General features: G+C 34.6%; 2 protein-coding genes across 3 annotated transcripts in view; one reads left to right on the top strand and one right to left on the bottom strand.

The window, feature by feature from the left end:
• Nucleotides 1-88: 88 nt before the first annotated feature.
• PRDX6 (peroxiredoxin 6) lies at nt 89-14,658 on the top strand. The gene is made up of 5 exons (XM_026669166.2): nt 89-255; nt 5,288-5,444; nt 11,687-11,833; nt 12,601-12,747; nt 13,965-14,658. The coding sequence occupies exons 1-5, from the start codon at nt 164-166 to the stop codon at nt 14,088-14,090; spliced, it is 669 nt and encodes a 222-aa protein (XP_026524951.1). The 5' UTR covers nt 89-163; the 3' UTR covers nt 14,091-14,658.
• ANKRD45 (ankyrin repeat domain 45) overlaps nt 6,377-16,272 on the bottom strand; it is a 24,516-nt gene continuing 14,620 nt past the window's right edge. For both annotated transcript variants that reach the window (XM_026669162.2, XM_026669163.2), the window contains exons 6-7: nt 8,797-8,840; nt 6,377-6,544 (exon numbers count right to left, since the gene is read on the bottom strand). In XM_026669162.2, coding sequence (XP_026524947.2) covers nt 8,806-8,840 — 35 coding nt within the window. In that variant the 3' untranslated portion in view covers nt 6,377-6,544; nt 8,797-8,805. The remainder of the gene's footprint in view (nt 6,545-8,796; nt 8,841-16,272) is intronic.

Genomic DNA, 16,272 nt, shown 5'->3' with positions numbered 1-16,272 from the left:
AAGGTTTACGGCGGCCCCGTCCTCTGGGTCCGCCCCTTAAAAGCCGCGCCTCCTCGCTAGGCTCTGTGGGTCCCACTGTTCCTTCCCTCCTTCCACTTTGCCTTTCGGATCTTCGGACGCAGCTGAGCTTCCCTGCCGCTCTTCCAGCAAACGTTAGAGGACCATGCCGGGCCTGCTGCTAGGAGACGAGGCGCCTAATTTCCAGGCTGACACCACGCACGGTCCCATCCGCTTCCACGAATTTCTGGGAGACTCGTGAGTACGAGTACGCGGTCGCTGGCTGAGGGCTGCACGTAGTAGGGTTCCTCTAATCCAGGGCTCTTCAAACTTGGTAAGTTTAAGACTTGTAGACTTCAACTCCCAGACTTCTTGAGCTAACATGACTGGAGGAGGAATTCTGGGAGTTGAAGTCCACAAGTCTTAAAGCTGTCAAGTTTGAAGACCCCTGTCGGTGGTCCTCCCTTGGTAGAACTGCTTTACCCTAGAGTGCCATAGACACTTTGCTCCTTTCATTGGTGGGAGAATTGGCTAGAGCGGCTACCACAGGTGGAAAAAGAGCCTACCAAGGTAATCAATGGCACTAGAGCAATTAAAAGGGCTGCAGCATCTTCGTGGAAACAGTCTTGGGTGGAGGAAGGAGTTATCTCTCCTTAACTAATTAACTCCAAGGAGAGGAAAAGGAGAGAAAATTTTGATTCTGTTCCTCCTTCCTTCTGCCAAAAAGAATTGTTGTGCCTTTAACCATCTATCTTCTGTATGGCTTATAACCTACTATGAAAGGTGGAATATAAATAGTTCTAACAATGAAAGAATAAATTGGTTATTGAAATATGTACAATGTGAAAGAAGTGGATATTCTTTCTTCCTAAGGTTGGAATACAGAGTCCCATTTAAACTGGTGGGCAGAAAGTTCAAAGAGAAAATCATTCATGCATTGCACAGTTTGTTTATTGTACAGTATTTATTGTCACAAAATGTGGCTTTCAAAAGAATTAATATATCAACTAGCTATAAATTCTCAGAAACCTTTAAGTAAATTACTGAGAATATATGCTCAGAAATTATATTGTTCACATCCTTTTGAATTTTCTAAAACGCTTTGTCCACAAAAATGAACTGAATGGTGGATCAGATAGTCCTTGGCAAAGTTTTCCTGTGCTACGCTTTTGGTAAGCGGGTACAGTGGTCTTAATTTGGGATCTTCAGAGTTTCTTAATTTAACCTTTATTCTTCAATCCTTCTAATTAAATGTATTCCATAGCATGAAGTGCAGCTACTGTACATGCTGTGCTTAGTCACATTTAGGGTGTAACTGTTGACTCAAAGTAGCCAATCTCTTTGAATTATTAGAGACACATTTGGAATTTTGAGAATGTTGAAATACCTCTTACATAATGGTTGCTGTACTGAGGAAATGCCTCTTCAATAAGTAGTTACTATGGTAAATGTGTTCAGTTGCAGAACAGCCGTTTATTAGAATGCAAACTAGTAAGATTATTCCCAGCCACTTCCTTGTCTACAAAATGTTCTCTATTGCCCTATCTTAATTTTTTTTCTTGTTCTTTTTTCTTGAGTGAATTGATAGATTTCCAGGAAAGCACTGGGCAAACATGTTCCTTATTTTTATTTTCTAACAAAAGTCTCAGAGCCCTATTCTTGTAAATAACAATGATACTTGGAAAAAGAGGCTTTGTCAGCTTCCCTCTTTTTAACTTAAAAGAGTTTAAAAAAAAACACCATGGGACAAGGAAGGATTGAGGTATTATCTATTTTTGTGGTTAGAGATGGGCAGTTTTTCTTTGGAATCTGGGGAAAAATCTTAGAATACTGTACTAGGTATATTGATTTTGTAGGTCCCAATTAGGTCTCAATTGGTTTCTTTTATTGTATGAGCTTAATGAATGTATTAAGTTTTGGATCATAATCTTTCATTAGATGCACACATTATCCACTTGAGAAGGTAGTGTTACATATACATTAGGCAGTGCTTCAGATTCAGTTTCAAAAGAGGGGAAGGAGAACATAACTATTACTATAACTTTTTAAAAGTAGAGTATCTTTTCTTTGGATTTATCCATGCATCCCAGGAAAAGGTGTAGATACTTTAAAAAATGCTGCCATTTTGCTCCTCACTTCCTAGTCAAAGTAATGAATGTTATAAGTTTACTGTATAATCTGATGGCCATTTGGGATTTATTTTAAAAAATCACAATTTAATCTGTGACAAGCTTTGATTATAGAGCACACACAGTCCTATCAAGCCTTGTAATCATCATTTTTTGGTTTGCCTGGCCCAGAAACCTGGTTATAATTTTTGATGAATTGGTTTTTTCAAAGCTGCTAACCACAGTTTGAGCAAAATGATGACTTTTAATTTGATTGCTTAGAACAGGGCTATCAAACTTTCTGGCCACGGGCCGGATGTGTCACGTGCTGGCCACACCCATGCCCAATTTAGCGAAGGGGAAAAGTCAGGATACGTGCCATGACGACATGAGTTCGACACCCCTGGCTTAGAAGATAGACTAGAGGCTTAAAAGAAATGCTGGTACATATATCTGGTAATAAGCGAAATTCAAATTGATCAGTTTCCCTATATTAAAGGCATACCACAATGAATTCATTGAAATTACTCAATTTGTGCCAATAGCAAGCCTGTAAGGATTAGGAGCTGGAACTGTCTTTTTTTACACTAGTGTTAGAACATTCTAACTTAGACCCATACATTTCTATGGGTATATTCTTTTGATTATTGAAAACTGAAGTCATTTTCAAGGTTGTATTAATCATTAGACTAAGAAATATATAATGATAGATTTTGGAATAGTTAGTTTTATAACTAGATTTATAAAAAATATATGCTTCATTATAATAAGGTAATTACTCTGGAAATACATAAAATACAACATTTGTTCATTATAGTGGTAATGCAAAACTCTTTAAATCAGTGATATAATCACTTAGGTTAACTATTATATTGCAACTCTGAGACAAGTCATTTCATTCTCAGAAGTACAGACAAAAGAGCAAAGGGTAGATTCCTGTTGCTCAATTTTGTTTTCCTTTGCAGCAGCTGCTTGACTAGAGTCCAATTTGGCAACTTCAAGACTACTAGGTATTCAGCAGTTCTTAGCCAATGTGAGAAGGGTATGGTGGATGAGAGTTTCAGAACTTGAAGTTTGATATATATGGACAATGCCAAATTGGAAAAAACTAAAATAAAAATGGACCTTTGCAATAGGCCAAGGCTATACGATAGAATATTATATATTAAATTCAGGAATATTGAAAGATGAATATGGATATTCACCTGCTAGGCAAGTTCGCATGGAAATCCATGTTATACAGAAAAGAGCAACAAAGATGATTAGGGGACTAAATCTAGAAGCTAAAACATGAACAATTGCAGGAATTGGATATGTGTAGTTTAATGAAAAGAAGGACTAGTGGTGACATAATAGCAGTGTTCCAATATCTAAGGGGCTGCCACAAAGAGAACTAAGTCAAGCTATTCTCCAAAGCACCTGAAGGCAGAACAAGAAGCAATGGATGGAAACTTGTCAAGGAGAGAAGCAACCTAGAACCAAGCAGAAATTTCCTGACAGTGGGAACAATTGAAGCAATTTGCCTCCAGAAATTGTGGGTGCTCCAACACTGGAGGTTTTAAAGAAAAGATTGGACAACCATTTGTCTGAAATGGTATAAGATTTCCTGCTTGAGCATGGGGTTGAACCTGAAGACCTCCAAGGTCCCTTCAACTCTGTTGTTCTGTTGTGATTGCAAGAGGCTTCCTATATTTGCTGGCATAAATTCTGTATGTGAATGTAATTTACATCTTCATCTGACTATCATGTTTGATGATAGTATTAAAGCAACTATTAGCAGTTGCTTTACGGTGTTGTAGTATGCATCCAGAAACAAACAATGATCTATTAAGAGTTTCCAAATTTGTCCTAACATTGCTACTTTTCTGCTTGAGCCTCCAAATTGCATTAGTACTATCTGCAACATTTATGGTATTACAGCAGCTTTTGTCGCCCACGCAGCCATAGATATTTGTAACAAACCAAAGTAATCTCAAAATGATGACAAATGTACAGAATGGAAATTATATTATATTAGCTTTTTCAACAGTTACTCTTTAGTTTAACAAAATCCTTGATAACGTGTGTGACCTCTGTGTAACTTTAAATTGAGTTCATGTACTGAATAAGTCATAATCAGATGATCTTCATTTGAATTACTATTTGCTAAACCATTTGCTAATTCATATAATTTTATAAATCATATTTTTCACTTGAGATTGTTTCACACATCAGAGTAAGCCGAAATACATTTTTTCTCATATGGATTATATAACAATGTGTAGAATTTTCAACATTTTGTTTCAAATGACCCCACAGCTCTTAGAAGAGAAGATTATTTCATGAACATTTTTGATTCCATTATGCTTAATTTCTAAAAAATCACAAAAGCAGGACAGTTAGTTTGCAACTATAGCATATATATAACTGTGCAATCTCCACTTTTATTGAAACTGACTGCTCTATTCAAATTTGACTTAACCATTGTTCATACATTGCCAAACAAAAGCTGGATCTTGCACAAAGGATTTTGGGAATATTGTTCTATTGTGACAAATGTCTGGGTATGTTGTACATGTGTATTTCCACCAAGAGAGCTTGAAATGCAGGCAGACCAGATTAGAGAGGTGGGGTGTAGCATTAGCTATTAACAAAAGTATGAAGGCCTGCCAAGGTTATAATCTCTTTGGCTTTGGGCAATGCTTCAATTGAGAAGGTATTGAAATGCTGGGAGTTGCATAATGGGGCTGGTTAGTACAACGTAAGTGGAAAGAACAAAGATAACTCTGAGAAAAAAAGATATGCTAAAATTATTAAAGTAACCTAAGCTTTCTAGCTCTCCAGAATTCTGCTGTGGGATGGCCTAGCCTTCTCCAATCAGGTGTCCTCTAGATAAATTTGATTTTAGATCTCATAAACCCTAGCAAACAAAGGATTGGGTTTATTCAGGATATGGGGTTTAAACCCCTTCTTATCTGGTGCATTGAACTATAGAGCTCAAAAATCAGAAAAAGGAAAAAAGGAGTAAAATTAAGAAGAATCATTTAAATATTTCAAGCTATATACTTTCTAGATGCTATTCAGTGTCGATTCCTCTCAGCCTTCCAGATCACAGTTGTAAACAAACTTTGAAAGAACATTTTAAATCTGTTCTGACTTAGTAGGCTTCAATGCTATCTGCCATGTGATTCTTTTTCTTTCAGATGGGGTATCCTCTTCTCTCATCCAAGGGACTTTACTCCAGTGTGTACCACAGAACTTGGTCGAGCAGCAAAATTAGCACCAGAATTTGCCAAGCGAAAAGTTAAATTAATAGCCCTCTCTATTGATGATGTCAGTGACCATCTCGCTTGGTGCAAGGTATTGTGGAAGAAAAAAACAATGACAAGAAGAAAGAGGCAGGATAAAAATTGGAATGTTATTTTCAACCAGACATGGAAAACATTTTGATAGTCTGCATTTAATGTTTTGAGGGATTGCTGATATGGGCAGAATTAATCATGTATGCAGGTTGGGAAGTGATTTTCAGATTTTCTTTTTAAAAGAAAAGGTGAGGCTATTTTAGAGTACTGTTTTCTATCTCAATGTGGTAAGAATGTACACTAGTAAATTTGACAACCTCATGCCAAGTTATGACAGTGCATTTAGAGAAGGCTTTTAAGGGCACAAAAAAGGGATTGAGGACCACAGATTGATAATCCTTACATTTGGCCTTAAGTCTCTTCTGATGCTCTTCTGTAGTTCTATTATGAAAACATTGAAAACTTCAACATTAGTTTTACATTCTTCATAATCTTTACAAATAAAAAATTAACTGAGTAAATTGTGGGTAATTGAAGTAAGCTAATTCCAGAAACCATGATTTCAAAGATTATTTAATATATATGCTGCAATAGGAATCATAATGAATGCCAGATAATTGTCTGTAGACAGACCAATGTTCATAGGTATCCCTATAGAATTATTTCACTGTTCTGTCCCATGTACAAATGGGGGTGGGAGTGGGAGAACAAAACTGTTTTTGAGGTTTCAGGCCCCAAAATTTAGGATTATATTTCCTTTAAATATAATGGACTATAATTCCTACCATCCTTGTATTATAATTCAGGTGTGAAAACATTAATTGGCTTAACAGGTTTAAGCATGTTTATCAATAAAGCAATTTTTTTAAAAGTGTAAGAAGAGAAAATATAAAACAAAACAAAAACAGTAACTACGGTAATTTGTGCATATCAAATATATTTTGGATTTTTAAAAAAATAAAAAGCATTAAGACTGTTTTGATAGCTATGCTCTTTTCAAAATAGTGGGTTTATTTCATGCTGATATATTCATATTTGACATCAGTTTTCACAACTGGTACAACAATAAATCTCAGTTATCCTGACTTTGAAGCCAGTGTTCAGAAACTAGATTACAGGAGGAGTTTGCAGGCACAATATCCTTGATGAGTTGATTTCCTGCAGACAAGATAAAAGCCATTAAAAAAAATCTGCCTACTGCAGAATAGAGAGAGATTGAACACTGCAGAAAAGTTGGTATTAGGGTTTAAATTCCAGGGCTTTTGAGTGAACAAAAATTTGATCATTCTCTTCTCACTTCAAAGATTGGGAGACACCTACTTAATATTTATATAACAGGGTTGTTGTATCCAACCTGAAAATGTGGCTTCCTGCCTCACCATTCAGTCATACTGACATCTATTTTGCAGGCAGTAATATAGGTTTATTATAAGAAAAGTGTCAAAATAAATGAACTTCATGAGGAAGTTCATGAAGTTTCCTTTCCTGTGATTAAAAAAAGTTAGCTTGGATATGACTATACTAGCAAATGAAAAAAAAGCATAGCAAAACTGTCACATGTGCTATTTAAACATGGTGCTAAATAATTTGTAGTACCACCATGATAGGACAGTTGTTGCATTAAAAACACATAGAAAGTACAGGCTCTTTAGAATATAAACACATAGCTTACTTATCATGAAGTTGTATTTTTGTCAGTGTTAGTACCTGCTAAACATTTCATGCAGAGGTGCACTTTTTAATACTTTCAAAACTCTTTAAACTTGAAGCGCAGACCAAATTCAACCTAAGAATGCATTTTGTTATGCATATTTAATTACTCCATTATTCTTTATTTATAACAAGTTATATAATCTTGTACATACTGTTATCTTTCTTTAAAAATGCAAATAAGTGCTTCTACAGAAACAATAACTAAATTTGTATATACGAAATAATAACCGAAGAGCAGCAGTGTAAAACTTTTAGTAGATCTATTGAAAATATTATTTAGTAACATCAGATTATACTACTGTTATGCTGCTGCTGTTTACAGATTTTTTAAAATTATTGTTCAGCTGTTTTTCCAGATAGTTGAAAAACAATTCCCTTTTAGAGAGCACATTGCCTATGCACTGCTTGAAACAATTCATGAAACTTACTAAAATAAAAAGTCCACTCTGATTTCTAAGAAAGGAAAATAAAAATTGCTTGTCTTTTTTTAATACGTAGTGGGTAAGTGAGTAGGTTGACTGTTCAAAGGAATCTCACAATGTTCCCTGTGTTGGGTGGAGTAACTTAATTATTTGTATATAGGATTTTTTTAAAGAGATGCTAAAATTTAGAAATCATTGTTTCATATGCACAAAATACTAGCATGCAAATTTGACTTTATAAAGCTGTAGCTGCAGATCAATAAATTATACATGTAAATTGGACTTTCAGTTAAAATCATGCATAAAAAGCCACATTCAAAAAGCTGATGTTATTTAATTAAAATCTTAGAATTTATAAAGTTTAGACAAATTATTAAATGAGAAAACACAACAATGTTCAGTAGCACCATCCATGATAACTGGTTTTGTTTGTTTCCCTTCCCCAAAACACATAAAAGTATACTTATTTTGTCATATCTGCTACTGCCTACTGTACCTTTTTTATTTGAATTACTTTGTGCACATCTGCTTAGTACATTTAGAAGGTAATTAAAATAATATCTGATTCTTCATATTGTGCTCCAGCCATTGGATTCAACCTTGCACTCTAGATAATGGGACATTTGAGAAGAATTCATGGAAGTATGTAAAGTAACTTCTTGGATTGAGTTTGGTTCCTGCTGATTATAGGGAGCCCATGTACTCATACTCCTTTGATTTGAAATCATTTAGCTACTTTTCAAAGTTACAATGGACCTCCTAAAAGATACTTATGACCAAGTTTTGATGGCCAGCCCCTCCTCATATGATCACATGATCACATTTTGGACACTTGGCAGTCTGCCCACATTCATGGTCATTTCCAGGACCCCTTAGTCATGTAACCATAATTTACAACTTTGCTGAAAACCCATGTTTGCATCCAGTTTTCAGCAAAATGCCCCATAGAGAACTATTGTTTCACTTCATGACATATGCTTAACAACTGTAGATTCACGTAACCATTGTGATTTGTTTAATGACCATTGCAAAAAAATGGTCATAAAATTGGGCCAGTTAGTTGACAATCCACTATATGGTCATTACAACTTCTGATTGTAATAAGAAACCTCTGTTAAATTTGTAAGTTGAGGACTACCTATAACAATATAGAAATTTGACATTACCTTTTCCCGGGAAGTATTTCTGCCCAGAGGTTTCCTGATTGTCTCATCCTTTTTTTTAATTTGGCCAGATGTACTTTATAACCTACATATAGATCAAAATTTCACTTACCAAAATCATTCAGGTTTTTTTGCTGACAACAGGGTCTTGTCCACCTGTATTAATCATAAATTATATATAGATTAATTATAAAATACGCCAGCATTGTCTCCAGACTGATGGAAAATATTTCTAATTTATTTTTGTCTCTGGCTCTTAATCTTCCTTCTGCTGGCAGTATGTTACCACTACCTAGTTGCCTAACTAAAACTGTGGCCCTAGGGCCCTAAATTTTCCACTTCTCTGCTTTACATCTTGTGCAAAAAAAAACTAGGCATGCCATTGCAGTAAGGAAGCTAACGGTTGACTTCTTGTATGAGCAAGTTACTTCTGTGGTGAGCCAGTACTTCACAGAAGAAATTGCTAGTTTCAAATGGATGTACAGTTGCAAATCTTAGTTTCCCTGTTTTGAGTGTGACTTTTCATATTTTTTCCATCAGTACCAAAATCTATATAAATAGAATATGTTTCAAACAGTAGGCTGCCTCTTTGCAGCATTTTGCTTTTTAAAAAATTAAACTGTTTTGTTTATTTGGATTACTCTGGCTGAAACAGTTTTGAGTGTTTTGATCATTTTTTAAATCATAATGGAAGGTTTCTAATATCAAAGGTTTTTTTTTAACAAATTTTATTCAGTTTTTCACATTAAAAACAAAAATCTCTTTTTAGTGGACAACATATTTCCGGGTCATCACCTTTACATACAAATATGACAGCAATTATACATTCATATATGCATACTTAATTCTATTATTACCTTTTCCATTCCAAATTTTCAGTAAGGAGAGAAACAAACACATTAATTCTAGCCTCTTTCATTAATCTCAATCAAAACATCTTTTTGTTTCATTTCAATTATTTCAAATATAATCCTTTAATATTTATTTTAAAAATAAAGATAAACAATATGTATTTGCCTAATAATAATGATAATAATAAAAAGGTTACCAATGTCTCTCCTTGCTTTTAATAGTCTATATTAATTTATTAATTTAGTTGGTTCTTTAGTCTGTCATATTCCCTTTCCATTACACATTCTTTTTATAAATTCTACATTAATACAAATTTTAACACTAAAGAAAAAAAAACAAGTATAGGTTTCCCCTTTTACTGCTTTGAGTATGATACCTCAATGATTAAAATATACCTTTATTCCCTCATCTTGATTCCCAATAAACCATTATTTTTAAGAAGTTACAATAATAATCATTACATCTTTTCATTTGGATTCCACAGCATATTTTTCCCCCTTAATTTTTAATAAAACTTATCAGTATCTATATTACCCTATTTTCTAAATATTTGAATTGCAGAAATATTCTTATTACCCCTTGTCACCCTGCAGAATCCCCTTTTTAATTCATCAACCATTATCTCTGAAAAAACAATTTCTTTTCAACGTTTTATTATTTCTGTATTTCTTTATTTCATGCACCTGTTTCTTACTGCTTCTCCTCCCCCTCTTTTCCCCATCTTTTCGCATTCCAGTTTATATCCCTCTCTTAATATCTTCCTTTCCCCTTTTCTGCTGGTCTTTCTGCCTTTCCCGACTTCACAGGTATTCCCCCTTTTGATTGCCTTCTTAAATCTCAACTTTTTAACCTTCCTTTTTCCCCACTTCTTTGTAGTGTTCTTTGTGTTAGTTGTCTATTTAAAATGTCTTCTCCTTGAATCGACTCCTCCTCCTCTGAAGCTCTTTCTTCTTCTTAAATCACCATTTCCATTTTTTCTAACACAGAGCAAAGTGATTCGCCTCTTTCCTGTCATAATTCTCTCATATTTTTAAGTTCCATTTTTAATTCCTGAAGAGGAATTACACACTCTTGTATTTTATGATCGTTAAAGTCCACACAAAAAAAAAAAACACTTTTCCTTTCCTTCTTTCTTCTTTCAATTTTCTAAAGTTCTCAATTATTCCAGCCCAGGGTCTATACCAAAAACATCAATCAATCCCACAGTCAGTCTTTCCTTGCTTTTTTCTTTAGTCTGGTTCTGCTTTCACTTTCTAAGATTCTTACTTTGTTTCAGTATTTCTTTAATGTTATATCAACACAAGTTCATTCAGAAACAGGATGCTTTCCCTTTTATTTGAGCTCAAATTTTTGTCAAAAGGTGGCACTCTCCATTATACAAAGTCTTCACCTTTTCCCCCTATATTTGTTTAGGGTTTTTCGAACCTCAATATTCCAGCACAGTCCAGTCTCCAATTTGTAAATTTTATTATTATTATTTTTTGATAATCTAAAATCCAGCTTTATTTTATCCCTGTTTATTGACAAAATATTTTAGTCCAATTTAGTTAAATCTTTAGTTCCGGCTTCTTCCTTTCCCGGTTCAAAGCCCCGCTTAGCTGTCAAAAATATTTTCTTAATTTTTTTCCTGTCCCTTTGTAATTTCGCCGCTCACTTTTCTTTTCTTAAAAATTCCATGTTACCTTAATCCCGGGGTACTTTTGTTTAGTTGTATTGCCCAGTTGTCCCAGTTCAGATGTTATCCACCTCTTTCTTCCCTCCTGCACAAAGCTTAATCCAGCTGAGTCCTCCTCTTCGGGGTGGCCATTTTAAACTACCACTGCAGTCGTCTTTGGGGGGAAAAAGACCAAGCCCGGGGGGGGGGAGATGCGGCTCCCCTCAACCTGGCTTGCGGCTTCCCCTTACTCCGCCACCCCTCCAAGGCAGCTTCAGACCCTAATCGTAATGATTGGGGCTCTCCAACGAAAGAGCACGGACCATAGCTGCAGAGAGTCGCGATCTACGGTCCGTCAGTGAGGAGGCTCTGCCTTCTTAATAACAAAGTTTTTTTAACGAAATGAAACAGCACTATGTTTTTGTTCAGAGTTGACTTCATACTAATTGTAATTGAACAAATTTGCAATACAACATTAAATGTTCCCCTTTTGCAGGACATCAACGCCTACAACAGTGACAAGCCTATTGATAAACTCCCTTTTCCAATAATTGCTGATTTAAAACGGGAACTTTCAGTCCAACTTGGCATGCTGGATCCAGATGAGATAGGCAAAGATGGAATGCCTTTGACTGCTCGTGTGGTAAATATCTATACATTGCCCTTTTAACATTGCTTTTTTGCAGGCTGCAACTTTCTCAGTTGCTTATGTACTATTTATTGCCTTATTTCTGTTTAATCTGTTATTATTTAACCAAATGAGAAGCCTGTGGTCCGTCAGGTCTCTCCATGTGGCCAATAAGCATGTCTGCAAGAAAGAAAATTGCTGACATATCTAATCAGAATGGAATGGGTTATGAAATAATAAAATTAGACTAACACGTAATATTATTTAGTAACTCAATTCTATAAAATAGATTCCAGGAACTGAGAAGAGTAATAAATCATAGTTGTCGACCTCCATTTGTGACTAACTCAAAATATGTTGACAGGTAGATTCTCCTCTAATCTTTCAATTGTTATGATATTTAGTTGCACAGAAAAGTTCTCAAATTTCTTTTGTACACAACAGTTGTAATCTCATATAAATATTTCCCATTTTAATGATAAAACTTATTACAATTGTGCCAGTTTCAGGATTACAAATACTCAATAAATGATTTTGGATAAGAACTTAGCCTTAAAGGCTATGTGGGAAATTCCTATCCAAGAATTACATTTTATTAAATACATTGCCCCACCCCCCCCATGCACTGGCTATTTGTCATAGGACAAATGTAACACTAAATAGTTGGAGAATTATATAATTCCACAAAAGATTGGCAAGAAATGGATGATTTATAGAACAGTGATGTGATAATATGTGATAATTTGTTTTATTTACAACTTTGTTGTAACTTTGCCCTATAGGTATTCATTTTTGGCCCAGATAAGAAACTGAAACTCTCTATCCTCTACCCAGCAACCACTGGCAGAAACTTTGATGAGATTTTAAGAGTTGTTGACTCCTTGCAATTAACAGCAGTTAAGAAAGTTGCTACACCTGTTGACTGGAAGGTAGATGTTTACTTATATAAATCCATTTTATCTAAAGTTTTATTCAGATACAGTGAAAATTATTGAAGAAACAGATTTTCCTATATATTGCTAAATACAACAATATTCAAATAGATTGCATAATGACCTTCATGAAGTTATCAGAGAAATATCTCTTGAAAGTACAATTTAGTGTTGTACTAAATTTAGTGTTGTAAATTGTTACGCTCCTTCCTAAATGGAAGGGTTCCTGGTCCTGAAGGTATTTTTAAAAATTACAGATATATTTATGACAGCCCTATAATCAATTGTTTGGGCTCTCCAGTCATAATCTCTTATAAACTATCTTCAATTTCTTACAAGTATATTCCAGTATAGGTTCAGAATTTTTTATCAGCATTTACATTAATATTTTCTATTGCACATTAAAACATTTGGGGTAGATTTATGAATTAGGGAAAGCTGAATTTGCCGCATTGATAAATTTATTTTTTTCAAACCTACTTAAAAGCTGAAATATGGATTTCATAATGCAGGTTCTATAATGCCCATAAGTTCATCAGCTGAAAATGCCTTTTTCAGAGGGGAAGGAGAAAAAATGTTCAAGAAAGCTTGTGAAATCTTGATACATTTTATTTCTGTTTGGAAAATTCCATGAAAAGTGTTTTGAATATTTGTGGAAGAATATTCCAGTTTGGCAATATGGTTCATGGGGGGTGGGAATGTTCCCTATGTTGTCTGTTTCTTTGTACATGCAGAGCACTTACTTTGTAAATTATTTTAAATATCATAAAGTAATATGAGACAAAATAAGTAGCCTTTATTTAGCTAGAGATTGTTTTTATAGAAGATCGTAGCAACAGCTCTTTGGCAGGCACTTTTTAACTTTGTATTTCCAGTACAGATAGTTTTAACACAATGCTTGAAATGTTTCTCTTGCTTTGAATTGAGGTGATATGAAGAGGTACAAAACTAAATTCTAGTCTTAGATGTATGCATAATCACTATTTTGTCAACATGAAGGATATTAGATATTTCAGCTGTAGAAATGTTTATCATAATTTGAAATGCAGAACATACAAGTAACATATACAATCCAGCTTCAGTAATATATGTCTAGGAAGATGGTAGTATGTGTTTCATATATGCAGTCTGATTCATTGATTGGAGATTCTAGGCTATTCAAATAAGAGTAATTAGTAAAATTATTACTAATTTTCTTTTCCTTTCCTTGTGAGTCTGGAGACCAGGTCATGGTTGTTCCAAGCGTATCAGATGAAGAAGCCAAAAAGCTGTTTCCAGGAGGGATTTGCACTAAGCAACTTCCATCGGGCAAGAATTACCTTCGTTATACCTCTCCATAGCAATTGTGAAGAGAAATCATATGAACAGAATGCTATCACTGGGACTTTGCAGGACTGGTTGATTTAAATGTGTGGAAATGTACCTTGAGAGGCTGTTGCAAAAGGGAAGCAAAGTATTAATTTCTTTTAATCCAGTGACTGGTGTGGTTTACAGCTTCAGCTAATCAGTTTAGGCTTGGTTTGTTCAAATGTAATCAGTTTTCCTCTTAACCTTCTTCTTGGAATTGAATCTATCATTTTTAAAACAGTAGATTTTTCTTTAATGTATTTTCTATTCTCCAGCCACATAAAGACGTAATTCATGAACAGATTAATATTTTTTCATTAATGGGAATCAATTTCTGTCATGTAAAAAAAATTCACCTTGCCTTATCAGAAATGAAGGTTCTTGGATTCATTTTACAAAATAAATTGAATAAACTATTACTTGTATTTAGGACTTTCATTTTAATCCATTGTATTAATTAAAAGCTTAATTTGTTTTGTGAATGATTAAGGTGGAGGTACGGAATAGGTTTAACAAAGATGACTTATTTAGCTGGTTCAGAAAATAAATCAAGTTAAAATATTTGTGTTACTCATTCTTAAATATGTCAACACTGTAATTTATGCAGGATATCATTCAAATTCTTTCTAAAAAAGGTTTTGCCTTCCACATCTAGAAAAAGCATAGAGTATTCTACCTCAATGCTAATGACTTGGTTATTTTAATCCTTATGGGAAAATGTTTAGTTCATTTGGGCCCTGGTGATACTTCATTTTTGTAGGGAAGCAGAATTTCAGATTTAAATTGCTGAGGGCCCTCACTTCTGTTCTTGATGTTCATGGGATTTGACAGCATTATCTCAAAATTAAGCAGTGTGTCATTTTTGATTTATAGAGATATAACAGTAAAGTTTCTCGCATGATAATGAAACCTTTGTAGTAGACCCTTCAGATTAAGTAGACTCTTAGCTGTGAAAGCCAGCTGGGTGACTTTGGGCCAATCACTCTCTCTCTCTCTTAGCCCAATTCACCTCACAGTATTGTTTTTGTGGGGACAGAAGGAGGAGGAAGGTGTGTTGGATATGTTTGTTGCCTTGAGTTATTTAAAAATAATAAAGATGGGATACAAATAAATAGCCTCCCTATTTTAATATTCATTCCATCTCATATCACTTGCTAGACAATGTTCTGCCATTGGGTGGTTGAATATATTCCATCCCAAAATTGCCCATGTTTCTGTTGAGATGGATGAGACAGCATTGTACTATTGTATCCTCTGTTTTGTTCCAAAATTGCCAGCAGGCATGGAGTGCATGTGGGTTGAAAGAGACTGCAGCTGTATGACCAACTCAAAATAATGCAATGATGAACTCTTGGTGGATATTGCTGATGAGGCAAGCAGTCTATAGTGGCAGTGACTGGATTAATGTTTCAGGAGCATTAGTGATGAAGATTTGTGCTTGCTGGCTTGGAGGAGATTGTGGGCAGTAAAAGCTAAGTATGGCTTGGTGACAAGTAGTGGAACATTGAACTGAGACCAATGCCTGGTGGGGTTGTTTATTGCATTGCTGTATTTCTTACCAAGTGGAGAAGAGGGTATAGTATTTTGTAATTTTAAGAATTCCACATAAATAAAACAAATTTCTGACACATGAGGGAAAATGCACACATTTACCACAACCAGCTGTGCAATATACACATGTATATTTAAAAGATGCATTTATTACAATCCTGATTCTTGGGGGGAATTTGAAAATAGTGGAATATATAGAGTTGGAAACTGCTTGTAAATCTATGTAATTATGCTGAAACAAAACCTAGAGGGACAGAAATAATTTTGCCTTACTTCGAAGTACAGAACTCTTTTTATGAGTAGAAATCTAATGCATGACATTTCAATTAGTGATCAAAGATATTTTGTGTAGAATAAGTGAAATAACTTTGATTCACAGAAATCAATTTGAACTCCCCTATTTAGATTGAAAATTTCCCCTTAAGAAATACAACAAAGTTCTCCATATTCAAACCTTCAAGTGCTAAAGAGCCATAGTGGCACAATGGTTAGAATGCAGTACTGCAGGCTAATTCACTGCTCACTCCAGGAATTTGATTCTGACCAACTCAAAGTTGACTCAGCTTTCTATTCTTCTGAGGTTGATAAAATGAGAACCCAGATTGTTGGGGGCAATATGCTAAT

The sequence above is a fragment of the Notechis scutatus genome, chromosome 3, assembly GCF_049901735.1.
Source record: "Notechis scutatus isolate UNSWTSFEM ecotype Mainland chromosome 3, rNotScu1.2, whole genome shotgun sequence".
Taxonomy (NCBI): domain Eukaryota; kingdom Metazoa; phylum Chordata; class Lepidosauria; order Squamata; family Elapidae; genus Notechis; species Notechis scutatus.
The sequence above is the reverse complement of the archived record's forward strand: the minus strand, read 5'-3'. Positions and strand labels throughout refer to the sequence as shown.

Bases quoted from the DNA above. Each gene is read 5' to 3' on its own strand.
- PRDX6 (XM_026669166.2), top strand. From the start codon at position 164: ATGCCGGGCCTGCTGCTAGGAGACGAGGCGCCTAATTTCCAGGCTGAC. The intron at 5,445-11,686 runs GTATTGTGGAAG...CCCCTTTTGCAG, and splicing joins ACCATCTCGCTTGGTGCAAG to GACATCAACGCCTACAACAG. The intron at 12,748-13,964 runs GTAGATGTTTAC...TTTCCTTGTGAG, and splicing joins CTACACCTGTTGACTGGAAG to TCTGGAGACCAGGTCATGGT.